The 27,496-nt window shown below is 40.9% G+C and overlaps 1 protein-coding gene across 12 annotated transcripts in view; it reads left to right on the top strand.

The window, feature by feature from the left end:
* The window catches only part of gbf1 (golgi brefeldin A resistant guanine nucleotide exchange factor 1), a 200,419-nt gene that overhangs the window by 109,224 nt on the left and 63,699 nt on the right, over positions 1-27,496 (top strand). For 7 of the 12 annotated variants that reach the window (XM_080215885.1, XM_080215878.1, XM_080215875.1 and 4 more), the window contains 6 exons: positions 876-994; positions 4,539-4,647; positions 6,723-6,783; positions 17,547-17,601; positions 20,569-20,604; positions 26,016-26,193. In XM_080215885.1, the coding sequence (XP_080072011.1) occupies positions 876-994; positions 4,539-4,647; positions 6,723-6,783; positions 17,547-17,601; positions 20,569-20,604; positions 26,016-26,193 (558 nt within the window). The remainder of the gene's footprint in view (positions 1-875; positions 995-4,538; positions 4,648-6,722; positions 6,784-17,546; positions 17,602-20,568; positions 20,605-26,015; positions 26,194-27,496) is intronic. The other 5 variants (XM_080215884.1, XM_080215883.1, XM_080215882.1 and 2 more) reach the window with 1 other exon arrangement.

The following is a 27,496-nucleotide window of genomic DNA, read 5'->3' as shown; positions in this document are numbered from 1 at the left end:
TATAATCAATAAGACCTTTTGTAATGGTGATGTAGTGAGAACATTAATGATTTTCAGGTTCTTGTAAATCTGATGTTGTGAATTTTAAAGTTGCAACCTTTTACAGTAATGTAACTGCATTTTTCAGTAACTGACTCTTGATTTTAGAATGCTAGTTCATGTGCTTTAGGAGGAGCAATGATTTATTATATGGCTATCTATTCCTATTTAATCCAAGAGCTTCATCTTTTACCCATGCTTCCCTGCCCCTCAAACCTCAGAATTCCCAATTGTGTTTCCCCTCATTCATATCTAACGAACCCACAGCCATTGACTGCCACTGCCAAGGTCACTTAAGGTGCAGGGTAGCAGCATAGGTTGGCCTCATTTTTCCTCCTGCACATGCCAAAGGAAGATTGGAGAATCCATGTACCTAGCAGACATGTGAACATGTACTTATGTTGCAGAAGGGCAATATTATCCCATGCTAAAATGCTTTTATCAAACCCAGGGTCCTGCAAAATAGCGCTGCCAGTTTGTTTTACCCCAGCTAAAAGTTTTTACTTTTTACAAAGGCCTCCCATATGCTAAAAGTCCAAGATGCAGTCTCCATCGCGTCTATACCTGAATGACATGACCATTACTTGATTCAATTTTAGGTTGGTTGTTTTAGTTAACTGAATCTGTAATTAATATGCTGGCATTTACTGATTGTTAGAGGAAAGTCTCTGCTGTAACACAGCAAGCCTGTTGAATGTTCTATTCGTGGATTTAGTCTGTGAAGCAGCACAATTGTGTCGCAGATTTTAAGCCACTAATTAGAAATGGCTTTCATTTATCGCTACTAAGCATGACGGTGAAAAGTTAAAGGATTTTTATATTCTAATTTTCTGCAGATCCCAGTCACGATGGTGCAGCAGAGGGAATTGAAAACATGGCTGATGCTGTCACACACGCACGTTTCGTTGGCACTGACCCAGCCAGTGACGAAGTTGTCCTAATGAAAATTTTGCAGGTAATGCAGTCTGTTGGTTAATATTAAGGAAAACAGCTGAACCAATTAGTCACTGGTATTAAAATGAAATCTGGTTACTTGGCTAGTAATTAGAGTAATGATGTATTCAGTTTCTTTCAAATCCATGTGGGAATACCATGTCTTGGCTTCAGGATTTCTCCTTTGTCTCTGTTGTGAACAAGGGGATTAGATAGTACTCTACATTGTTCTGATTAATTGCTTCTCTTGTCCGCGGTTGGTTGTATAAGCCTTTTTGGGGTTTTTTCCCTGATCTCTTGAAGATGGTGACTTGTACTTTGGTTTTCTTATGGGCAGACTGAACATCAAGCCTCAATAAACATTTGTTTGCCTTCCTCAGGAGTGAGCACCCCCAAGCTCTTTAATCATGGGGATTTTGCAACAAAGATTCAGCATGTCCTCAGTTGATGTCCACATGTACGTTCCTGCAGAGATCACTTTAGACTGATTTGAAACTGGAGATCCTATCCGGTTTAGTTATCGTCCTTTGCTCCTGGCTGCAGGATGCTGAGATTATTTCCAGTGCCCTGGAAAATGTCTTAGTTAGCAAATTCAGAATTAAGCTCTTTTTGATCAATAATATGGTTTTACACTCCATTGCAATAGTAAAGCCAATCATCTTCAATCATCTTCACAAGAAAATCGTTAAAACCCAAGTATAATTTTTTAAGGGAAAAAGTGAGTATTTTTGCAATAAGTGAAAATAAATAAAACATTTCCTGTTAAATGAGATAAATTATAATACATTGGGTGTGAGAGAAGAATACTTTTAAAATGGGGTACTTAGCTTCTCGCACGCTCTTGCATGCTCTTGCACAATATGGTTAAACTTTCAGTAATTGAAATTTAAAATCACTTCTGCTTGGAAACATGGAGCTACTCGGCTTCAGATTCAGGACAGCAGGCAGTACTGACATGGATCCCTCATGAATAATATCCAGGATTGAAAGGTTACTAAATTATTTTGTGTCATGTAAAGATTGTTGGCCGATCTATTGTGGCTGATGCTTGGGAATCAAAAACAAGAATTTCTGAAGTAGGAGAAATGTCCTTATTGAATACATGGTAAGTAATCTCACAACACCAGGTTAAAGTTCAACAGATTTATTTGGTAGCATGAACTTTTAGAGCATTGCCCCTTTATCGTGTGAGTCTGAGGGGCAACACTCTGAAAGCTCATGCTACCAAATAAACCTGTTGGACTTTCACCTGGTGTTGAGACTTCTTACTGTGCTTACCCTAGTCCAACTGCAGCAACTCCACATCGTGAATACATAGTACAAAGTGCAAGGCTCTTGAGCACAGGAGTAAGGATGTCTTGCTGCAATTACTTATACAGTTGATGAGACCTCGCTGTGCACAATTTTGGTCCCCTTATCTAAGGAAGAATATACTTGTCATAGAAGGATTGCAAGGGAGGTTTACTAGATTAATTCTTGGGATGGCAAGATTTCCTTATGAAGAGAGATTGAGGAGACTGTCTCTGTATTCCCCAATGTTTTAAGAATGAGGGATGACCTCTTGAAATGTACAAAATCCTTACTGGGTGTGATAAGAGTGTATTTAGATAAGACATTTCCCCAGGATGGTGAGTCTAAAATCGGGATATAATCTCAGGATAAGGGGTAGGCCGTTTAAAACTGAGTTGAGAGAGAATTTCTTCACTTCTGTTCCTACGTTCCTATTCAGTCAAGGCTTTGACTCTATTTGAGAATGGGTAAACTGGGAATGAGTTGCACGTTGCTTATCCATGAAATCATCAATTATGGGGCAGCACTGTGGTTAGCACTGCTGCATCACAGTGCTAGGGACCCAGGTTCAGCTCCTGGCTTGGGTCACTGTCTGTGTGGCGTTTGCGTATTCTCCCCCTGTCTGTATGGGTTTCCTCTGGGTGTTCCGGTTTCCTCCCACAGTACAAAGATGTGCAGCTTAAGTGAATTGGCCATGCCAAATTCTACCCCAGCGTACCCGAACAGGCGTCGGAGTGTGGCATTTTCACGGTAACTTCATTGCAGTTAATGTAAGACTACTTGTGCCTAGTAAATAAACTTTAAGAGGACATTATTTTGCATTTTGTTGAAATTCTTGCTGTTTGATTTGAGGTCGTGATGTAGGAAACAGGTTATTTTAGGTGTATCACTTGTTGCCTACAATATATGTTTGCTGTACCTGAAAAAAGCTGTCTCTGCTGTCACAAACATGATTGGCAAGCTACTTTCAGTTCCAATTAGTGCTGAGCTAAAGGATGTTTTGTGATGTAGCCTTGTATCTATTGGGAATTGAGTTCCACTGACCAAACACATTATTTAACCAGGCCCTTAACAGCCTAGGGAGAGAGAGAATTTCGATCCTTCCTGGTTTGTGTTGAAATCAACTATGGTGGTCCCTTACAGACCTCCCTAGACATTCAGATTATAAATATGATAAATTTGAATCATTTCTGTGTGCTGATCATTGAAGGCTAGCTGAGATTGGGAACAGTTGCCTGTGTATTCTCTTAACTAGAGATTAATACATGGCAGTCTGAAGAGGCAACAAAAACTAACTTATCAGTTTCTCTATTGAATTTCCTCCCTTCGGAAAGGTGATTTTTTTTTTTCCCATCGCATATTTTTCTAGTTAACAGTGCACATATTAGTAAAATTCAAAAACTCATAGGAATGCATTTTGACTTCTGATTAAGGGCAAGATTGTATTTATTTTATCCAAAAAGTTGTAATATTGGTGTATTCACTTGCATTTTGGAACATGTTTGTGCGTGTGCTTTGCTTTAGCATGTGTGTGAAGAACAGATCTATTGACATTCATTTTGGCATTCTCTGTCCGATGCCTTGGAACTTCGCTGTAATTAGCCCATGTGATCAGCTACAATCTAGGAAATCATTGTTCAAACTGTATCTGGGCAGAAATCACACACACAGGTGGCCCTTGAACTGAAAATACAAAAGGGCAATACACTTAGTATAGTATTGTAACATTTTTAAGTGACCATGCAGTTTTGGTGGTGAGTTTTTGAAGAGCAACTCTGCAAAGCTATCAACTCAGAATGATGAATGACAGATGTGAAATGACTTCTGCATAATCAGTACAATATTACAGGTGGCATGGTGGCACAGTGATTAGCACTGCTGCCTCACAGCGCCAAGGTCCCAGATTCAATTCTGGCCTCTGGTCACTGTATGTGTGGAGTTTGCACATTCTCCCTGTGCGTGCGTGGGTTTCTTCCAGGTGCTCAAGTTTCCTCCCACTCTCCAAAGAAGTGCAAGTTAGGTGATTTGGCCATACTAAATTGAGCCTAGTGTCGGGGGATTGGAAGGATAAATATGTGGGGTTATGGGAATGGGGCCTGGTTGGGACTGTGGCCAGTCCAAATGGCCACCTCCTGCACTGTAGGGATCCTGTGATTACTGTTCTTAAGTTGAAGTTATTTTTGTTTTGTTCCTAATGATGATTGTTTTACATTAAGGGAAAAGTTGTGTAAACAAAAACATGAAAGTTTTATGTAATGTTTGATTATGTCTTCTAGGTCTTAAGAACGTTACTACTCACTCCTGTTGGTGCTCACCTAACAAATGAGTCAGTCTGTGAAATAATGCAGTCATGCTTTCGAATATGCTTTGAAATGAGGCTGAGTGGTAAGTTTCTCTTGGCTACTCCACCACAGTCTGTTTGGCTGTTGGCATTCCATGCCTCTGGTAGATAAGGGGGATAATTAAGTGTCAGTGACACAGGATCCACATGAAACCTCATGTCCCACACAGGTTGATCATTAAAGATGATAGCATGTAGTAGGTGTCTATGTTAGTTACGTTTTTCAGATTAACATATCATTTGTAAGATGCTGATGGTGCTTTTTGGCCGTTGTTGAGTATGAAAGACTTGTTTTGCATCTCAGCACAAGTAAATCATGATGGTCTTTACATGAGTGAAATTCATTGCTGGGGCATTCTTTTTATTTTGACCGTGCGGCTTTGATTAATTTTCTGTAATTATCTATTGTGTTCCTCGTAATTGGCTTGAATCCCCTTGTAAGGAAGGACTCTAAACAGGAACATCAATGCAAAACATCACCTATTTCTTAAAGTAAGTCACTAAGGGGGACATAAAGCATACTGTGCCCATCAAAAATTATTCCATTTACAGTTGTGTGAATTGCTAAAATTGACTATATTTAATCTAGATCTAACAGGGTATTTTCAACATGTTTTGCATTTACTGAAAAAAACTATCTAAAATTAATGAAAATTTTAAACAATGTTCCAAGACCATAACTGTGGATTCAGATCGCTGTTGCACTGTCATCTTTAGCTATTTAGTTAGCAGATCACTCAGTATCAAGTAATGATTTTTTTCCTTGTTTAGAAAACATGCAGGTTTTACAACAGACTCAAATAATTTTTATACCTTTTTCTGAACTGTGGCCCATGGCAATGTCAATTGCTTCTGTGTCTTTGTTATTGCTGTGCTGACTGGACTCACATTGGTAAACAAGGGCCGTCTGGGCGTGACTCCTACTTTTTTTTCCACATTCATTACCTCTCTGCCCCTCCCTCCCACCCACCCACCCATCCCATTGCTTGCTGTGTAGGATTGCACAGTCTTTCATAATCACTTTATACAGCACAGCAACTGAGGTCAGGAGTTCAGCTGCACAAGGGGTAATTAAGGAATAGGAGCAGAGGAAGGCTATACCCCCTCCCCAAATCCACTCTGTTTAACACAGAGATCATGGCTGTTCATCTGCCTCAATGCCACTTCCTTGCCCTATCCCTATATCTCTTGATTTCCTTAGTGCCCAGTATTGATTGCAAACAACAGTTCTCCGCAGTGGAAAATTCCAAAGATTTACAGCCCCTGGATGGAGAAATTTCTTCTCATCTCGGACCTAGAATGTTAAGCTGTGAGAGATACTGTGAAATCAGTAGCACCTAGTGAAAATATTACTTTTCCAGGTGGTTTTAAAAATCCTGTATGATTCTGCCATGAACCCATAATTGACATCATGTAAATGACTATAAGTAATCTTAATTGAACAAGTTGAGATGGGAAAATGCCCTGGTCAATTACTATGCTTAAAGGAACAAATTTCTGTTGTATCCTTTTTGGAAAATTTATTTCCTGATATTTAATGGACCTATAATGTATTTTTCATAAGAACTATTTTGCACAGAAGGTTTGTTGCTCACTGTGTTGGGTGAAATGTCTGGTTGCATTCCATGCAAATCATCGAAGGACCTTTTGCAGAATCGCATTGAGCCAAGTTTTCTGTACAGGGTGCCCTTATGATTTAACCCTTCAGGTACTGAAAAAACAGCGCCACTTAAAAATCCTTTTGAGTAAGGTGAATGTTAAGTGTTAAACGGCTCTGCATTTCCCCCAGATCCTATTTTCTAAATGTCATGCTGTTGGAGATGTACGGGTTTGCTGATATGTGATCAGAAATGTGTATTTTATTTTAAAAGCAGTGAAAGGGCATTTAGTGCTCTGAAGGGATAAACAGACAGCTGCTCACACAATGGCTGACAGTGCTCTAGTGCCATCTTCCTTCTGTTTGTGTCAGACAAATGCATCGAGTTTAATTTAAAATGGTTTAATAAGCTCTGCTTAATCCTTGGTAAACAAAACTAGGAGGGAGGTCTACTTGTTGGAGCCTCTTGATAATATCGCAATGCATAATGACACCTGTGTTATTTGTTTTTTCTCTCTGCAGAGTTATTGAGGAAATCTGCTGAGCACACACTGGTAGACATGGTGCAGCTGCTGTTCTCAAGGTAGACTATAGAGATTAACCTGTCACGGTTCTCCCTTGGGGCTAACCAAGGGCAGCTAACTTCTTATGCTTTGATACCTTAATAAAAACAAGTGGACTTGTCTCATTTAGCCTGATGCTACAGTTTTGTTTTTGTGTAATGCAAATGTAAGAGTTTTCCTGGACCGAAAGAGGCTTTTTAAATTTGTCCTTTGAACCAGCAATATTGCTAAGCAGGTATGTCGTTTGATAAGCTTTCTTGCAGCTATTCCCTGCTGTGATATCTGTAGGATTTGACTTGTTTATGTAAGTTTTTAAAATCCTTCTACTTTCTGATTCAGATTGATGTTTCTATTTAAAAGAAAATAAGTTTAGTCATCTGTAGCCTCCTGCCCCATTTTTTCACCAGCTTCAAATCGACTCTTTCTGTTTTTTCAGCACCATTTCACAAGTTGAATTGATAAACTGCTGATTTGCTTAGGTCTATATCATTCTTGAGCCAGCTAGTAAGGCACGTATGAAGGTGCAGGAACAATTTGTCCTCTGGCTTGCTAATTATGTGCAGTGTAAACTGACTGTAATGGACTTGTTGTCATGGGTGTTCCATCTTTTCAAAGTAGCTGCCCAATTTATTCCTCAAAGCACAGTAAATCTTGCAACTTAACCTTGGTTTTAAGGATCAGCTGTGGCAAACCATTTATCTGCACCTAATGTGACAGCTCATTCCAACACTCAAATTGAAGTTTCTGTGCTGATAGAATATGATTATATCCCCCCCACCTCGGACACCAGAGTGACCAGCTGGAGTGCGCTGAGAGGGTTCGTGATCAAGTGGATTTGGGATCCCCTGTATTGCACAGACAGGGTCATCTGATGTAGCTCCTGCTCATTGATCCCTGGCACTTTTTGTCTGATCGTGAATCCCAAACAAATTAGTTGTTTCAAACGAAGCATCGCTGGGGTTCATTGCAAGTAATATATTTACTTATGTAGTTGTGAATTTTATTTGGTGTTTGGACTTCATCCATTTTAACTGATGTACTTGCTACACTTTATCTCCCTCCATGCCTTTTCGTTGTCTCTTGGGGAAATAACTCTATTCTGAAATCATAAATTTGATATGTAAGGTATCATAGAATTGAGTCTGTATTCTGCTTTTGGCATGCAACAACAATCCAGAGAAATACTCGTGCTTCTAGCCTCCTATTATGCATTAAAAAGTTCAATCATTCTTTTCTTCTAATTGTGTATATGAATTGTGTGTGGGGGGAGTGCGGGGAGAAAGGTGTGTGATTCCATTGTCCTTTCTAACACTGCTGTCTAAATACCATTATATAGTTACACGTTCTAGAAATTCCGTAGAGTATTATCAGGTCAATATTATGCAAAAATTAATTCAACTGTATGGCAGGTCCAAGATAATAGTGCCTGTGGACCACTTACGATGAGCATTTTCAGCTTGCGTCCATTCTTTTTTAAAACTTTTGCTTTTTTAATATATAATTTAGTTTAATATATTTCTCTCTCTTTGTTAAAAGCTAATTTTGAATCTCCTTGTTCCCTTTTTAAAATCTTCCTCCTCATCCCTCCTTAAGTTTTCACCACCTTGAAATCTGCTCTTACCATTTCTTCAGTACTGTTTCATAAGCTGAACTGGCAGGCAGCTGACATACTTACAGTCTTCTATCTCTATGATTCTTGAGCTAGCTATTAAGGTATGGATGATGGTGAAGGAACAATTTGTTCTCTGGCTCGCCTACGTATGACTGTAATGGACTTATGCACGGGTGTTCTGTCTTTTCAGAGTAGCTGCCCAATTTATTCCTCAAAGCACGGTAAATCTTGCAACTTAACCTTCATTTTGAGGATCAGCTGTGGCAAGCCAGTTATCTGCAGCTAATGCAGCAGCTCATTCTGTGCCACTCAGATTGAAGTTTCATTTAAGGGTGGCCGCTTTTTTTTTGGTTTGGCTGAATCCCAACTCTTTGGATTTACCCTGTTAAGTAATCTGAGGCTAGGCAATTGAAAACTGACAGATCATCTTGGGTATGTTTTGCATCCCTGGAATTGTAAAGGGGTTGCTGGCAATTGGCCGAGGTTGATATGGGTGAGGAGCAAACTCATCTGCAGCACACTCAAAATTATATATAGGCTGAATGGAAAGAAACTGCGTCTACCTGTGGATGAGTCCAAATCAAGGGGGTGCAGATAGAAAATAGTCACTGAGGGCTCGTGTTACGAACCTGGGAGACAGTTCTTCAAGTGGTGAGAATGAGGAACTTGCTGTACATGGAATGTTTGAAGCAGATAGCATTGGTGCATCTAAAAAGCTCCTTATACATGAGGGTGAAGAGAAAAGGAAATGAAGGTAGGTTGGGAAGAGGCATATCGAGTGAGGGGAATCTTCTGTGGAATATAAACAGTGATACAGATCAGTTTCCATGCTGTGGATTCTATGTAAATTCTCTGGAATTATAACTACCTTTGGCAATTACAAGTGCTTCAGAGTTCTTTTCTGGTTAGTGGAAATGTGGCATCTCAACAATTCCTTCAATTCCATGTTGTAAAATGGTTGTCACCATACTTGTGTTTGTTGGTGAGTTCTTTGCTTTCACCATGCAGGTTTTGTTTCCTTTGTCTGTTTGCTGTCACTCCAAATTCTGAATTTGGGATTTGTTCTTTCTCCAGTCCACTTTTGTGATTTAATTTCCAGCCTTCTATTTGCTGCCCACAATTTTAACTTCATTGTGACTTTCCAGATGTCACCAGAGTTTTTCAGGGTTGCAATTTTAACAAAAATCATCTTCAATTTCAAAAGCGATTTTGTCATTTATTAAAATTTGATTTGTTTTGTCAGGATAGAGAACTAATATGTACATGTGTCGTCTCTGCATTCTGTGATGCAGTTGAATCAACTTTTCTCCTTTAATATATTGTTTTATTTTGATGCTCTGTATATGAGGATCACTATAATTATTAAGTATGGTGTATTAGTTAATGTGTATCGTGTGGAAAAGATTTGAATCATTGTTCATCTTTCACTACAAGTTGATAAGACCAGAAAAAAATGGACTGATAAAAATAGAGACGCCTCTGTGATGTGGGTTTGATTTTTAATATTAGTAAATCTTGCTGAATTCTTGATGGCTTTTCTCTAATGAGTTTTGTTGAGTAAGATATTGGGGAGCTGAAGGATGTGTTCATTTTGTATTCACATAATTGCTTTCATTCGTACTGTTCCATGCACATTGCTGGTGGAGAGAGCTTATGGGAGGAACAGATGTTGTGGAATTAGGACAATCACAGTACAAGTGGTAAAATACAAGATTAAATTGTATGGTGGGATTTAGAGCATCAGATCTATTTATTCTAAAGCTCAGTTTGTGAAGCAGCTTGTTAGCGACTACACTGGCGCCTTTTGTTTTTGACCACCCACCTAATGCCTGATCTGTTAGGTATTGAGTTCTGCTATGATGCAGCAGTGCAATTAATGTAAGTTGCAGTCACTTAATGGCTGTAGAGGTTAAGTACTCTTAAAGGAGTACATAGGTAATGCAACCAGAATAAAATTCTAGAGTCCTATAGCGCTTTAGCAGTTTCTGTAGTTGTTTATATGTGAGTCACGGACTGACTTTTTCTACAAAGTACTGAGCATGAACTGTCGAGAGTTGACTGTAATAACCCATTTGTGTTAAGACTGTACCAAGGGCATCATTAAATAAGTCATCCCTGGCAGTTCAACGATTTAAACAAGTATCCTTTAACAAATGTGAATGAGTTCAGGTAGTTTACAAATAAATTTTTTAGTTGTCACTTTTTTTAACTTGTTTTCCACTCCTGAGGTTGAAATGACCACATTTTCTCCGTTTATTAGCCAGTTAGCTGGAGATGCAGCAGGTGGTTGCTCCTAAGTTCCCCCCGTTGCCCCTCCTGAGTCGGAAGTGGATGATGGCTGTTGAAGTAAATGTATTGCCTGGTTTTCCATCACCGCTTACAAGGAAAAATCTAGGCTTGACTTAATGATCCCACTTCAAGATGTAAACACATGTAATGCAGAATGGATAAAAGACCCCCTTGCCCTATGACTTTGTGGTGCTGCCACAGTAGATTGAATTACAGCTAATGATTGCTAACCTGTTAACTGTTTCTGAATGCGGCATGAGGAGTCGCTTAAACTTGAAAAGAGTAGCTTCTCCCTTTCTAAATTTAAATGTTATCAATTTTGTGACAACACCTAGCAAACAGATATCTATATATTGGTTCAATGGTGATGGAGGTGTGGGACTATAGTGGATTGCAATTTGTCATCCGAGTTCTTCATTCAAGCATAAGTCTTCCATTGATGGTGAAATATAATTAGATATTCAGAAATCATACTTCCATGCTTTGGTTTTTTTTCGCGACTGGGAACCTTGGAGATATAAATAAAAACAATATTTGTAACTTTGCTATTAGGTTTCCTTAGCTTTCTAACAATCATAGCAAATTTACTAATTGCATTATGAAATAAAAGGGAGAATTCTACTGTTCCGCCTGCCATGGGAGTCGTAGAGGGCGAGGGGGTGGACCATGCAAAGGTCCATTGACTTCGAGCAGGATTGTCCAGCTTTTTCATTTGATTTATTATTGTCACATGTATTAACATACAGTGAAAAGTATTGTTTCTTGCACGCTATACGGACAAAGCATACTGTTCATAGAGAAGGAAACAAGAGAATACAGAATGTAGTGTTACAGTCATAGCTAGGATGTAGAGAAAGATCAACTTAATACAAGGTAGGTCCATTCAGAAGTCTGACAGCAGCAGGGAAGAAGCTGTTCTTGAGTCGATTGGTATGTGACCTCAGATTTTTGTATCTTTTTCCCAATAGAAGAAGGTGGAAGAGAGAACGTTCTGGGTACATGAGGTCCTTAATTATGCTGGCTGCTTTGCTGAGGCAGCGGCAACCGTAGACAGAGTCAATGGATGGGAGGCTAGTTTGCATGATGTATTGGGCTACATTCACGATCTTTTGTAGTTCCTTGCGGTCTTGGGCAGTGCAGGAGCTATACCAAGCTGTGATACAACCAGAAAGGATGCTGTCTGCGGTTTTTTTGGCGAGTGCGGCTGGAGAATCCCACCCAAACTTTATGAATGGCTTTCTTTGGTCTCACTGAGCTGATTACTGACTTGTACACATGCGGTGTTAGCTGAAGTGTTCTTAGCAGTTCAATAACTGGTAAGGATTACATGAATAGGAGCAGGCTATTTCATTCCTTGTTCCTGGCAACTTTGTGCAGCATCAGAACCATTGTGCCTTTATTTAAAAGGGGCATCAAAATTGACCAGGAAAACTGCAAGTTTATTAGGAACAGGATGAGTGAGTGGGTGGGTGGGGGAGAGAGGAAGAAGAAGAAGAAGAGAATCATCTTGGATTATGCTGGGACTCTTGCAGATGAATCAGCTGTGGGCATCCCATGTTACACAATGTTAAACTCTGAATTTTCTGTCAAAGCTTCAGAGTGAAAGCTTCAGAGTGTTACTAGAGAGGCGGTGCTCGACAGACTGGAGGGGCTGATTGTGGACAAGTCCCCAGGACCGGATGGAATGCATCCGAGGGTTCTGAAAGAAATGGCGGAGGTGATAGTGGATGCCTTGGTGGTTATTTTCCAGACGTCGCTGGATTCCGGGGAAGTGCCGGATGATTGGAAAACAGCTAATGTTACGCCGTTGTTTAAGAAGGGTGCCAGGCAAAAGGCGGGGAATTATAGGCCGGTTAGTTTAACGTCTGTGGTAGGTAAAATGTTAGAATCTGTCATTAAGGAGGAAATTGCGAGGCATCTTGAAGGGAATTGCTTGATAGAGCAGACGCAGCACGGTTTCATTAAAGGGAAGTCGTGTCTGACAAATTTACTGGAGTTCTATGAGGATGTGTCTAGGGCGGTGGATAGAGGAGAGCCGGTGGATGTGGTCTTTCTAGATTTTCAGAAGGCGTTTGACAAAGTACCTCACAAGAGGTTATTGCAGAAGGTCGAGGGACATGGAGTTGGGGATAGGGTGTTAGCGTGGATAGAGGATTGGTTGTCAAATAGGAGGCAGAGAGTGGGGGTCAACGGGTGCTATTCGGATTGGCGGATGGTGACTAGTGGAGTGCCCCAGGGGTCGGTGCTGGGGCCTCAGCTTTTTACCATTTATATAGATGATCTGGAGGAGGGAACCGAGTGTAGGGTGTCGAAATTTGCTGATGACACCAAGATTGGGGGAACGGCAAATTGTGCGGAGGGTGTGGAGAGTCTGCAGAAGGATCTAGATAGGCTGGGCGAATGGGCCAGGAAATGGCAAATGGAATTTAATGTTGGCAAGTGTGAGGTGGTCCACTTTGGTAGGAAGGACTATTACTTACGTGGCGAAAAACTGCAGCAGGCGACGGTGCAGAGGGACCTCGGGGTCCTTGTGCATGAGTCGCAAAAACCCAGCTTGCAGGTGCAGCAGGTGGTCAGGAAGGCGAATGGGATGCTGGCCTTCATAGCGAGGGGGATTGAATATAAAAGTAGGGAGGTCTTGCTGCGGCTGTATAGGGCATTGGTGAGGCCGCAGCTGGAGTACTGTGTGCAGTTTTGGGCGCCGCACCTGCGCAAAGATATTTTGGCCTTGGAGGGAGTGCAGAGGAGGTTTACTAGGCTGATACCGGAGTTGAGGGGGTTGAGCTATGAGGAGAGGCTGAATAAACTGGGCTTGTACTCGTTAGAGTTTAGAAGAATGAGGGGAGATCTCATTGAGACGTATAAGATGATGAATGGGATGGATAGGATAGAGGTGGAGAGACTCTTCCCGCTCAAAAAAGACAGTAGGTCTAGGGGGCACAGCCTCAAGATAAAAGGGGGGCGGTTTAGAACGGAGTTGAGGAGGAACTTCTTCACTCAAAGGGTGGTGAATCTCTGGAATTCTCTGCCCGTTGAAGTGGTGGAGGCTGCCTCGCTAAATATTTTTAAGACGCGGGTTGATGGGTTTTTGATAAGAGAGGGGATTAAGGGTTATGGGGAGAGGGCGGGAAAGTGGAACTGAGCCACGACAGATCAGCCATGATCTTATTGAATGGCGGGGCAGGCTCGAAGGGCTAGATGGCCTACTCCTGCTCCTATTTCTTATGTTCTTATGTTCTTATGAAAGACTTTAGATCAAATGAAAAGCCACAGGAATCCAAGCTTATAAGAGAAAGTAGTTAGAAAAGAATGGAAATGAAGTAAATAGGGAAAAACTTTCAGCCAAGTTAAAAATGTGGTTTGGGGTTTTACTGTGGATATTTTACACAGATTCAGTAGCACATTCTGTTAGCGAGTTGAAGCTGTCACCACAGTGAGTGCTTTTATTCAATGTTTTGGTAATGGCAGTGGACATGGGGACTGTACCCAATCATTCAAAGGTGGAACAAACGAAAGGAATTTAAAGACATGTACATGTGACATGGAATTGCCTATGGATTTGTAAAAGGGGCCAACAGGTGCTTTGTATTTTAAATAACTTTGCCTGGCAGCTAATAAATTTATCTCCAAAACACTCCTGGTGCCCTTTGTCACACATGCCCCTTCAAAAGTGGGTATTAAAACCAGCCCCAGGTGTCTGAAATTTGAGTAATGGATTGTCAAGTTCTTCTGAATCTTGAGAATGGTTCATGGTTTCTTTTCCCTGATCTAAACAGTTTGCAAATTTCCACCTGATTGCCTTTCTGTTGAATCTGTGTGTTCTTCATGTGCTTGACAATTGATATTGTTAATTAGGTGTGTTTCGTAGTTGATTACCAGGATGTAATCCATTTTTAGGTCCATGTGTAGTACGAGTAACACACCCATCTGCACGTACACCCTACACCAGCTTTCAAGAGGTTGTTGACAAAGTGCCACATAGTCGTCCTGGAAACCATTTGGGTAAAAGGGTAATTTACAGAATGGGCACAAAATTGCCTCAAGAAAATAAATAGGGTCGTGATGAACAGTTCATTATCGGACTGGAGGGAGGTATGCAGTGGTGTTCCCCAGCTGTTTTTTGATATATGTTCATGACTTGGACTTGGGAGTACAGAGCAGAATTTCATTTGCAAGTGGCAAGAAACTTGTAAGTTAGTAAGCAGCAAGGGCCATTTTAATGTACTGCACAGGTTGGTAGCATGGGCAAACACATGGCAGGTGAAATCAAAATCAACAAAATGTGAGTTCATACACTTGGTAGGCTGATTAAGGAGAGATAATACAAGTTAGATGGTACACTTTTAAAGGAGGTGAAAGAAGAGAGAGCCCTGCAGATGCTTGTGTGCAAATCTTAGAAGGTGGTTAGTTAACAGAGCAATTCTTAAAACTATCGGGATGCAGGGCTTTGTAAATTGAGGCATAAAGCCAGGAAGTTCTGCTAAACCTACAGAAAATATTATTCCAACTGTTGGAGTATTGCTTCCAAATTGGAGCCCAACTTTCTAGGAAGACTGAGAGGCTTGAGAGGGTAGAGAAGGAATTTACTGGAATAATTTCGTTGAGGAAATGTGGGTAGAGTGAAGAAGCATCCTGTTCTCCTTTGAGCAGAAAAAGCATGGAGGAATTTGATGGAAGTGTTTAAAAACTTTTCGGGGTTAAAATAAAATCAATAGAGAAACTGTTTCCCAACAGCTGAAGGGTTAATGATCAGAGGGTAAAGATTTAAGATAATTTGTGAAAGAAGCAGAGGGAAAACATTGTACTCATTGAGTATTTGGGATTTGGAACGTATTGCCTGAAAGATGATGGATGCCCTTTTTAAAAATTAATTTATGGAATGTGTACATTGCTGGCTTGACCAGCATTTATTGCCCATCCCTAGTTGCCTTTGAGAAGGTGATGGTGAACTGCTGCCTTGAACCACTGCAGTCCCTGAGGTGCAGATTCAACCACCATGCTGCTAAGAAGGGAGTTCCAGGATTATTACTCAGTGGCAGCGAAGGAATGACAATGCATTTCCAAGTCAGAATGGTGAGTGACTTGGTTCCCGTGTATCTGCTGCTCTTCTCCTTCTAGATGGTGTGGCCATCAGTTTGGAAGATGCTGCATAAGGAACATTGGTGAGTTCCACAGTGCATCATGTAGATGGTACACACGACTGCCACTGTTTGTCAGTGGTGGAGGGAGTGGAAGTTTGTAGAAGGGGGAGCAATCAAGCGGGCTGCGGGATGGTGTCAAATTTCTTGAGTGTTGTTGGAGCTGCACCCATCTAGCCAAGTGGAGAGCATTCAATAATGCCTTGTAGATGGTGTTCATGCTTTGGGGAGTCAGGAGGTGAGTTACTCACCGCGCGATTCTGAGTTTTTGACCTGCTTTGGTTGCCACAGTATTTATATAGCTAGTCCAGTTCAGTTTCTGGTCAATGTTAACCCCCAGGATGTTGATAGTGGGGAATTCCACAATGATATAGCCACTGAATGTTATGGGGCGATGGTTAGATGTTGGATGTAGTCATTGTCTGGCATTTGCGTGGCACGCATGTAACTTGCCAGCCCAAGCCTGGATATTGTCCAGGTCTTGTTGCATTTAGATGTGGACTACTTCGGTATCTGAGGAGTTATGGATGATACTGAACATTGCGTAGTCATCAGTGGGCATCCCCACTTCTTATCTTGATGAAAGGAAATCATTGATGAGGCAGCTGAAGATAGTCAGGCCTGGGACACTACCCTGAGGAACTCCTACAGTGATGTCCTGGAACTGAGATGATTGACCTCCAATCACCACAACCGTTTTCCTTTGTGCTAGGTATGACTCCAACCAGTGGAGGGTTTTTCCTTGATTCCCATTGACTCCAATTTTGCTCGGGTTTCTTGATGCCATACTCGGTCAAATGCTGCCTTAATGTCCAGGGCTGTCACTCTCACCTCGCCTCTGGCATTCAGCTGCTTTGTTCATGTTTGAACCAAGGCTGTAATGAGGTTGGGAGCTGAGTGATCCTGGCAGAGCCCAAATTCAGCATCTGAGAGCGGGTTATTTCTGATTGCGTGCTACTTGACAGCACTGTTGATGATGCCTTCCATCACTTTACTGATAATCAAGAGTAGACCGATGGAGTGCTAAATGACTGGTTTGGATTTGTCTTGTTTCTTGTGTACAGGATATACCTAGGTAATTTTCCACATTGCCAGGTATATGCCAATGTTGTAGCTGTACTGGAACAACTTGGCTAGGGGAGCAGCAAGCTCTATCACGTGGCGTGAACTAAATTGGCTGAAGGCTGACACCTGTGATGCAGGGGACCTCCAGAGGAGGTCAAGATAGCTGAAGATTTTTGCAAATGCTTCAACTTTGTCTTTTGTAATGATGTACTTGGCTCCATCATTGAGGATGGAAATACTTGTGGAGCCTCCTCCTCCAGTGAGTTATCTAATTATCCACCACCATTCACGATTGGATGTTGCAGGACTACAGAGCTTAGATCTGACCTGTTAGGTGTGGGATTGCTTTATCTCTGACTATTACTTGCAACATGTGCTGTTTGGCATGCAAGTAGTCCTGTTTTGTGGCCTCAGTAGGTTGACACCTTATTTTTAGGTATGCTTAGTATTCCTGATTTCATAGTAGCTTTCAAAAGGAATTTGGGCAAATATTTAAACTGGAAAGATATTGCATGGATATGGATGGAGAAAGAGAGGATGAGGGATAACTGGATTCTGTTCAGAGGACGTCAAATTCTGCGCTGTACTATTCTGTGATTCTATACACATAGCATTTACATGTCGAACAAAAATGGATAATTGTTTCAAACTGTTTTCTTTTGTTGTTTTGTTTTTATAGGTTACCTCAATTTAAAGAAGAAGCCAAGAGTTTTGTGGGAACCAGCATGAAGAAGGTAGTACGATACCTACTTTTAACATGATTAAATTCACGGTGACGTTTTGCTTAGATGCAGCAGTGTGTTCAAGTTACTCCATCCCGTATTTGTGTTTTCTTTGCTTGTATGCGTTAAGTCCTTATTTTGACTGGGTTGTGCTTGGCATTGATTCTTCACCATTTCTTGAGTCCAGAATTTTGAATAAAAACATGTAAAAGAGCGTATTGACAGTAAATCACTATTTGGCAGGAAATTAAGTATTGAGTGTTCTTTGGAATTTTCCCAATACAAAATCTGACGTGCCCTTTTTTAATTGGTGAAAGACAAGTAACGTGGCCTTAACAATTACCTTGGGTACTGAGTGATCTCACCTGCTCTCCAGCTTCTGAAAATGTAATTTTAAGTACTGGTGCAAGTGCAATACAGATAACCAGCCTGCATAATTTTTCCCTGGGTTCAGATAGAGGCACTTCTTTTTCTAATAGCAAGAACAAATGTTGTCTGTCAGTACATATCTCATGCCATCATTCTAGTAATATAACATTTGGATTGTTTTCATATCTGAGAAACAGCAAGTGATTGTTGAACCAAATGTGAAAAACACAGGGCACAAAATTGTTCCATCCCTCACCAAGCATGTTTCTGTAATTTCTCACTGGTTGCTCATGCTGATCAGTGCAGGGGTGATGAAGTATTGACTGAAGCAAAGTCAATCGTCTTGTTTGAAATTAGTGTTGTCTGATGCTGAACTTTCAAATCTAACATGTCCAGTTACATTATACAGCATTTTTGCTGTGGTGCAGAGATCTTGGAAACTGGGAGAACTGTTAAAATTATTTCTGGTGTTCCCCTTCCAAAAAGCTCAAGTACGTGCAAAGAGTAGGAGCAGAACAAGGAAACCCTCACCTTCCTCTTTGCTGAACAGTCTTCTCCTATTGTTTTCCCATTCTCCCCTCTGCCTCCACACCTTCCACCCCTGTTTTCAACCTCAAGAGTACACTTGGGCCCTCTGTAGTTGATTTGGGATATCTATGTTTCGGAGCTCGATTTTTGCCTTTCTACTTGGAGTATTGGTCTCTCACCAGAATCTATAGACCCAACTGCCATGAACTGGTTAGTGTCAGCAGTTGGCTGAGTTGAAATTTCTTTCAGCACTTGCAGACTTGTGGTATAATCAATCTCCCTGATTGTCACACGATAGATGCTAGAGTGACATTTTGTTCAATCCTGAACAGAACTTTCTGCTCCAAATCTTTTTGATAAGGTGGACTCCTTCAACTTGCCTCTCGCCACTGCTGAAACCCTAATCTGGCCATCATCACCTTGACACTCAATTGTCTGGTGGTGGGTGCCTTGCTGACCTCCAAATTTATCTTTGAACATCATTTTTTTTTTTAGGATGTGGATTCTCTGGTAAGTCCAGTATTTATTACCCATCCCTAAATGCCCTTGAGAAGGTGAGGGTGAGCCACATTCATGATCCTCTGTGGTCAGTGTGGTGTAGCTACACCCATGGTGCTGGTGGATAGGGATTCCAGGATTTTAACCCTATGACAGTGAAAGAATGGTGATTTCAGGACAGTATGTGACTTGAAGAGGAACTTGCAGGTGCTGGTGTTCCAATGTGCCTGCAGTCATTATTCCTTGAGGTTGTAGAGGTCTTGGGTTTGGATGGTGTTGCTGAAGAAAGTTTGGTGAATTGCTGGACTGTATCTTAAAGATGGTACAGATCGCAGCCATTGTGCAGTGGTGGAGCAGGGAGTGAATGTTTAAGGTGGTGGATAGCATGCCAATGAAGGTGAACTGCTTTCTCCTGGATGATGTTGAGCTTTGAATTCTGCACTGCCTTTGCTGCTATCCATCCAGGCTACATTGGTTTCCTTTTCGCCAGCAGATTTATTTTCAGAATCTCACTTTTGCTTTGTGTTCACACACAATGTCAAGTTGTCACAGCTGCATGTTCTTCTGTATTGTACATCCTTGCGTGCATTGTCATTCCACTATTTGTGCCCAGCTCCATCAATAATGACTGTTCTTTGAGCTGCTATGCCTGGCCTCCATCTTACCACAAATCTCCCAAAATCCTGTTTCTTCAACCAGTCCCATTTTAAAAATCTTGTTTCTGTCTTCCTACATGGTGCCTGTTTTTTTATAATCCCAATAAAATGCTAAAACTTTCTTTACTATGAAGAGCACCAGAGAAATATAAATTATACTTCCACCAGTACTGGTACAGAATTTATAACATTGACAAATTCCCATTTTTTAAAATAAAATTTTGGCACGAAATACCTTCCCAGAGATCATTGTAACAACTTCCTGCTGTATATAAATAAAAAAGACCTTTAATTTTAATGGATTGGCATGCTGAAAATGGTTAAATGGTTTTGGGGCATGTGTACAATAGCATGTAAGCTGAAGTGATATTCTGGCTTCTTTTGTGAAGGTCAGAGTATATAGCTGTTGGATCCAAATTGGCCTTTAGTTGAATCAGAAATGCACTGCTGGTATTTGCAAACAAGCACTACCACAATATGTATATAGGAGCAGTAGTTGAGCTTCCAGGTAAGGCTTTGGTAATTGGCTTGTCTTGTTTGAAGTGCAGTTACATGGCAATTCCAAGTAATGCAAAAAGATAGCACTTTAATGTGGTCTGTCATGCCCTCATTATAAAACGTTTAAACATGGTGCATGGTTTGCGTCAAGCATTGCATGATATGGTGCTCGTGCTTTGGAAGCTTCTCTTCCAAGTGGGACTTGGCTGAAATGGATTACCTAAGGCATGAATATCTGTCTTGATTTTATACTAGTGTGTATTATAATGAACATGTTCATTTCCACAAGCTTTCAAATTTTAATTAATTAAATGACTGAACATCAATTTAGAGTTTAAATGAGGAAATGTTAGTCTTTACCCCTTTATCACAAGTCATTCTGCAACTTGTATACTTTTATTTACTGGCAACTGCAATTTTTTCCTCCGAGGCTTACACTATCATGTGGAAAAACAAACGAGTGCAGGTAAGGATGTTATACTGATGCAAAATGTGTCAGTCCATGGAACTCCACCAGATCTTTTGAGATGGTTCAAGGCTTTAACATTGTTTGTTCCAGTTGCGGGGGGGAAAGGTGATGAGAAATTGTAGTTTTATCAACTATGCTCACATTCTGAAAGTACAGATTTACAGTTGTATGCTGACAATTTAGGCATAAATGTGAGCAAGAAATAATTTCTAGAAAGCGAGAAACTGATCTAAAATGTGTTGGGGAGATCCTTAACAGGCAGAGGGGTTCTTTGAAGGGGCAGAGTTAATTGGTTGGTAGTAATTTTCTCTATTATCATATCTTTAGGAATGTGTTGACAGAATAAGTGGAAACCTCCATGCATGGCTGCATACTAAACCACAAGGATTTTTTTGCAAATTTCTGGGATATATTGCTCAACTTAAAAATGGGAGATCACTTTTCATTGGACATTCTGATAGATGTCCTGAGAGATGTCTTGTGAATTTGACTAGAGAAAATATATTTTGCATTTTGGAGAAAAAGTGCGTTTTAGCTCACCAGAATTGCAATAGCTTGAGGAGTAAATATGATTGCTGTTGTCACAAACACTGATGACATTTAATGACAGTATTTCAACTTGGTCTTCATAGGAGAAGTAAAATTATCATAATTCTCTTCAAAGACAGTGAAGGGTTTGCTGATGTTGCATTAATTCATTGCACAAGAATAACTGCATTGACTTGAATAGCTATATTTACCAAGTACCTTGGGTACTCTGTGGTGAGTAACTCATCTTCGATTCCCTGAAACTATTCCACCATCCATAAGGCACCAGTTAGGAGTGTGATGGCATGCTCTCCATTTGCCTGGAGGTGTGCACTCAAGAAACTCAGCACCACCCAGAATAAAGCAGCTTGCTTGAACCCTTTCCACCACTTCTAAACTTTCATTCCCTCCGTCACCTGCACATTATGGCATCAGGGTGCATCATCTACAAAATGCACTCCAACAACTTGCCAAGGCTCCTTCAACAGCATCTTCCAAGGGCAATAACATCACTTGCACCACTTCTAAGTCACACACCACCATGTCTCAGAATTATACCACTGTTTTATCATTCTCAAATGAATCCTATACACTTTCAGTTTTTATTTTTAAATATTGTGTAGCTATGGCATTAAAATTTTACAACATTGCAGGTGCCCTCTACACCACATCGACTACAATGGTTCAAGAGGGCAGCTCGCTACCAACAAAGAATAGCACAGGAACAAGTCCTTTGGCCCTCCAAACCTGCACCGACCATGCTGCCCGACTTAACTAAAACCCTCTACCCTTCCGGGGATCATATCCCTCTATTCCCATCTCGTTCATATACTTGTCAAGATGCCCCTTAAAAGTCACTACCGTATCTGCTTGCACTACCTCCCCTGGCAATGAGTTCCAAGCACCCACTACTCTGTGTAACAAAAAAAAACTGCCTCGTATATCTCTTTTAAACCTTGCCCCTTGCACCTTGAACCTATGCCCCCTAGTAATTGACTCTTCCACCCTGGGAAAAAGCTTCTGACTATCCATTTTGTCCATACCTCTCATAATCTTAGAGACTTTTATCAGATCTCCCCTCAACCTCTGTCGCTCCAGTGAGAACAAACCAAGTTTCTCCAATCTCTCCTCATAGCTGATGCCCTCCATACCAGGCAACATTCTGGGAAATCTTTTTTGTACTCTCTCCAAAGCCTCCACATACTTCTGGTAGAGTGGCGACCAGAATTGAATTCCAAGTGTGGCCTAACTAAGGTTCTATAAAGCTGCAATGTGACTTGCAAATTTTTAAACTCAGTACCCCAGCTGATGAAGGCAAGCATGCCATATGCCTTCTTGACTTCTTTCTCCACCTGCATTGCCATTTTCAGTGACCTGTGTACCTGTACACCCAGATCGCTTTGTCTATCAGTACTCTTAAGGGTTCTGCCATTTACTGTATATTTCCTATCTTTTATTAGACCTTCCAAAACGCATTACCTCACATTTGTCCGGATTAAACTCTGTCTGCCAACTCTCCACCCAAGTCTCCAACTAATCTATATCCTGCTGTATCCTCCGATGGTTCTCATCGCTATCCTCAAATCCATCAACCTTTGTATTGTATACAAATTTACTAATCAGTCCAGTTACATTTTCTTCCAAATCATTACAAACAGCAAAAGGCCCAGCACTGATCCCTGAAGAACACCATTTGTCACAGCCCTCCATTCAGAAATGCATCCTTCCACTGTTACCCTCTGTCTTCTTTGACTGATGTGGGTATGCTGGCGTTGGACTGGCGTAAACGCAGTAAAAAATCTGACAACACCAGGTTTTAGTCCAACCGATTTATTTGCTAATAGACTCACAAGCTTTCGGGGTTAGCCCCTTCGTCATTCACCTGACGAAGGGGCTAACCCCGAAAGCTTGTGAGTCTATTATCAAATAAATCGGTTGGACTAAAACCTGGTGTTGTCAGACTTTTTACTACTTTGACTGAGCCAGTTTTGTATCCACCTTGCTAGCTCACCTCTCACCTCTGATCACCTTCTGTACCAGCCTGCCATAAGGAATCTTGTCACAGGCCTTACTAAACTCCATGTAGACAACATCCACTGCCCTACCCTCATCAATCATCTTTGTCACTTCCTCGACAAAGTTCATGAGATACGACCTCCCCTTCACAAAATCATGTTGCCTCTCACTAATATGTCCATTCATTTCCAACTGGGAATAAATCCTGTCTTGAAGAATCCTCTCCAATAATTTCCCTACAACTGATGTAAGGCCTACCAGCCTGTAATTACCTGAATTATTCTTGCTACCCTTCTCAAACAAGGGAACGTTGGCTATTCTCCAATCCTCTGGGACCTCCCCTGTAGCCGATGAGGATACAAAGATTTCTCTTGAGGCCACAGCAATTTCCTCCCTTGCCTCTCTCAGTATTCTGGGGTATATCCCATCAGGCCCTGGAGACTTGTCTAACTTAATGTTTCTCAAGAACCCCAATACCACCACCTTTTTGATCTCAACATGACTCAAACTATCGACACACCCTTTCCCACTCCATCTATTGGATGGGTAATAAAGGATGGAATTGCCAATGCCCAAATACTATGAACCAATTAAAAAAAGAAGTAATTTAAATTTGGTCTTCATGGAATCATAGAAGCCCCACAGTACAGAAAGAGGCCATTCGGCCCATCAAGTCTGTACTGCCCACAATCCCACCCAGGCCCTACCCCATATCCCTACATATTTATCCACTAATCCCTCTAATCTACGCATCTCAGGACACTAAGGGCAATTTTTAAGTATGGCCAATCAACCTACCCCGCGTGTTTTTGGACATTGGGAGGAAACCGGAGCACCTGGAGGAAACCCGCACAGACATGAGGAGAATGTACAAACTCCACACAAACAGTGATCCAAGCCGGGTCCCTGGAGCTGTGAAGCAGCAGTGCTAACCACTGTGCTACTGTGCCACCCAGTACAGTAGCACAGTGGTTTAGTAAGGAGACAGCTAAAGTTGAACCTAGTGCATGGTCGGCGTAATTGCTGCATCCTGCCGGCTATGTTTGAAGAAAGACAGATTAAAATTAACTACAGTTGGTACATACAGAGAGTAACATACTGAAACTGAAGATGTTCTCTTAATAAATACATTCTTGAAAATTGCACTGGTGCAGCAATCTTAAAAACAAGAACATTGATCGTATCTGTCTTTAGTTTTAATTTCTAAATCTGTTTCAAAAACCATTTTAACTGCAGTGAAGTACTAAAAGTATGTGATTGGTTCCAATGCAGTTTTGTTCAATTTCTTTAAATGCAAATAAAAATTAACGTTAATAAACTCAAATAATAGGGGTGGCACAATGGTTAGCATTGCTGCTTTATAGCGCCAGGGACCTGGGTTCAATTCCTGGCTTGGGTCACTGTTTGTGTGGAGTTTGCATGTTCTCACCATGTCTGCATGGGTTTCCTCTGGGTGCTCCAGTTTCTTTCCACAGTCTGAAAGATGTGCTGGTTAGGTACATTGATCTGAACAGGCGCCAAAGTGTGGCAACTAGGAGAATTTCACAGTAACTTCGTTGCAGTGTTGTGACTAATAAATAAACTTGATCTTTATCAATATAAAATCACCAAAAGCACACAAACTCTGTCAGTACACAAATAGAGTAAAGTTGCTTTAATGTTTCAAGTATCATCAGAGCTAAAGAATCTGAACACTAGCCATTGCTTGTTCTTTTCAGGTGTTGATAGACCAATAGTTTCTAATAGAAATACAAATTACTGTGGATGCTGGAATCTGAAACGAAAACAGTAGAAGCTTCAGAGGATCATCTAGATTTGAAACGTTGGCTGGAATTTTACCTTACTCGCCATGGAATTGGAACGGGCAAGGTTCTTAAGAATGGAAATCTCTGTTGGCCGCGGGTGGGATTTTACGATCTTGCCGGAGTGAGGTTGTAAAATCCCGCCCATTATCTCTGTTCTTGCTCCACAGATGCTGACAGACTGGCTGAGATTTTCTGGCATATTCTGTTTTTGTTGCAGCAATTTCTAATATTTCTTTCAGTTTTCCAGTTTCTGCACTTTTTAACTAACATTTATCTAAATACTAAAGCTATGATGACAAACTGCTCCATATACAAAATCAATGGTTTGAATGGCTATCGTAGTTCACTATGGCACAATTCATGCTTACGTTTGAAACTGCATTTCCTAAAACCTGCGTTTGCCCCTTGGAACAAGCTGAACTTAACTTGGAACCAATTTGCCTCAAATTTCCTAAGCCCTGACCTCTAATTTCTTGCAACATATAATTCGTAGCAAGGCTTCCAGTGAATGGTTCTGCTGTGGTCAACAGCACTTTTTCTTATCTAAGTTCAGCATATCCAGGAACATTCAACCTAGGCATTAGACTTCTTGGTTGTGTCTGGAATGCATGAAACTCAAAGACCTTGCTGGTTAAGTAGTATCGTTTCTCAATTTGAAAAGTATTAATTATATACTTTCAAATAAGTATTATTTTAAGATTAAACTCTGATGCTGAAGTTCAGTTTGATTAAGGACTACATTTGGGTCTTGTCTAAATACCTTTACTGATTATATCCTTCTGGGTCACTTGGATAAATTCAGTACACTTTTTATTTTTAATTATAACGCTGTTTTAAGAGGAGAATTTCAGTCCACCAAATTGTTTTGTTGCTTCTAAATTGAGTACAAAAGGAAGTATTTTATCAAGAATTTGATCGAGTTTCATGCATTGAGCATCACCCACTACAATTGAAAAACTGAAGGAGAAACATATGCAAGGAGAGGAAAATCTTTTTCGGTCTCTGCACCGTAATATTTTAGAGTGCTAGTATCACAATGTATTGTAATTCAACTTGCAGCTTAAGATGAGAGCAGGAGGAATGAGTGATTCGTCAAAGTGGAAAAAGCAGAAGAAATCCCCACGACCATCTCGTCATGCAAACAAGCTTCCCCTTGGTTCAGAGCAACAGTCAGTGCCAGGCCAAGTTTTGCACAGTTCAATAGGTTCTGTACCTCAGCTCTTAAACAATCAACCAGGTATGCTTTCGCAATTTGAACTGTGCTCCTGAGAAGGGAATCTTGCAATCAGCCTTTTTTCCCCAAAAGATAATGAGGAAATTAAGTTAGTTTAAAATTTTGCTTTTTGAAAATCATGTGTGTCTTTCTCTTGAATATCATGACTGCTGTCTGTACAATTGAATTAAAGATTTTACTACGGATGAGTTTGGGAAAAACTTAAATAAATCTGCGTAGGGGTGCAATTGTGCCGTTGTTGGATTAATGGGACTTTCATGATGATTGAGTTATCATACATGATTTGAATTGGTAATTATTTCTGGCTGGACCCACATCATGGCTCTCTTACGTAAGCAGAGATTCCTCATTAAACAAAAACGAATGGAGACAATAACTAAGATGAAACCTAGTTGATGGATAATGCTGGGGATTCTTTGAACATTGAGTGTCCTCATTTTTTTGTCCTCCTTGAGTTCTTTGGAAATGAAGAGGTGGGAGAGCACTTGTAAATTTTAAATCAATGTTACATTACTTTACACATCTCTTAAGCTGTGAATCTAAATCTTCTGGTTTTGGATTTATCCAGCACTATAGCAGTAATGCTGAGAATATACTACAAAAACAGGGGTTAAATCACTTGGCTGGCCAGCTGGTTCGCGATGCAGAGTGACGTCAACAGCAGGGGTTCAATTCCCGACCTGGCTGAGGTTATTCATGAAGGTCCTGCCTCCTTAACCTTGCCCCTTGCCTGAGGTGTGGTGATCCTCAGGTTAAATCACCACCAGCTAGTGCATGTTCTCACAAGAAGGGGGAGAGTAGCTGATGGCCTTCTGGAACTTTGGCAACTTTTATTTCATTTCACAAAGCAGTGAATAAGAAATTAAAAACACAAATAGAACCAATGATCAATAGAACAAATGGATCTAATGGTCAACCATGATTGATAAGGTGCCACACAAAAGGTTGTTACAGAAGGCTAGGGGGCATGGAGTTAGGGGTAAGGTGTTAGTGTGGATAGAGGATTGGCTGTCAAATAGGAGGCAGAGAGTAGCTGTCAATGGGTGCTATTCGGATTGGTGGTTGGTGACTAGTGGAGTGCCCCAGGGATCGGTGCTGGGGCCTCAGCTATTTACCATTTATATAGATGATCTGGAGGAGGGAGCTGAGTGTAAGGTGTTGAAATTTGCTGATGACACAAAGATAAGTGGAAAAGCAAATTGTGCGGAGGGTGTAGAAAGTCTGCAGAGGGATCTAGATAGGCTGAGCGAGTGGGCGAGGACCTGGCAGATGGAATACAATGTTGGCAAGTGTGAGGTTATCCACT

The sequence above is a fragment of the Carcharhinus amblyrhynchos genome, chromosome 31 (genome assembly GCF_965287045.1).
Source record: "Carcharhinus amblyrhynchos chromosome 31, sCarAmb.v2.hapA, whole genome shotgun sequence".
In the NCBI taxonomy this organism is placed as follows: domain Eukaryota; kingdom Metazoa; phylum Chordata; class Chondrichthyes; order Carcharhiniformes; family Carcharhinidae; genus Carcharhinus; species Carcharhinus amblyrhynchos.
The sequence above is the reverse complement of the archived record's forward strand: the minus strand, read 5'-3'. Positions and strand labels throughout refer to the sequence as shown.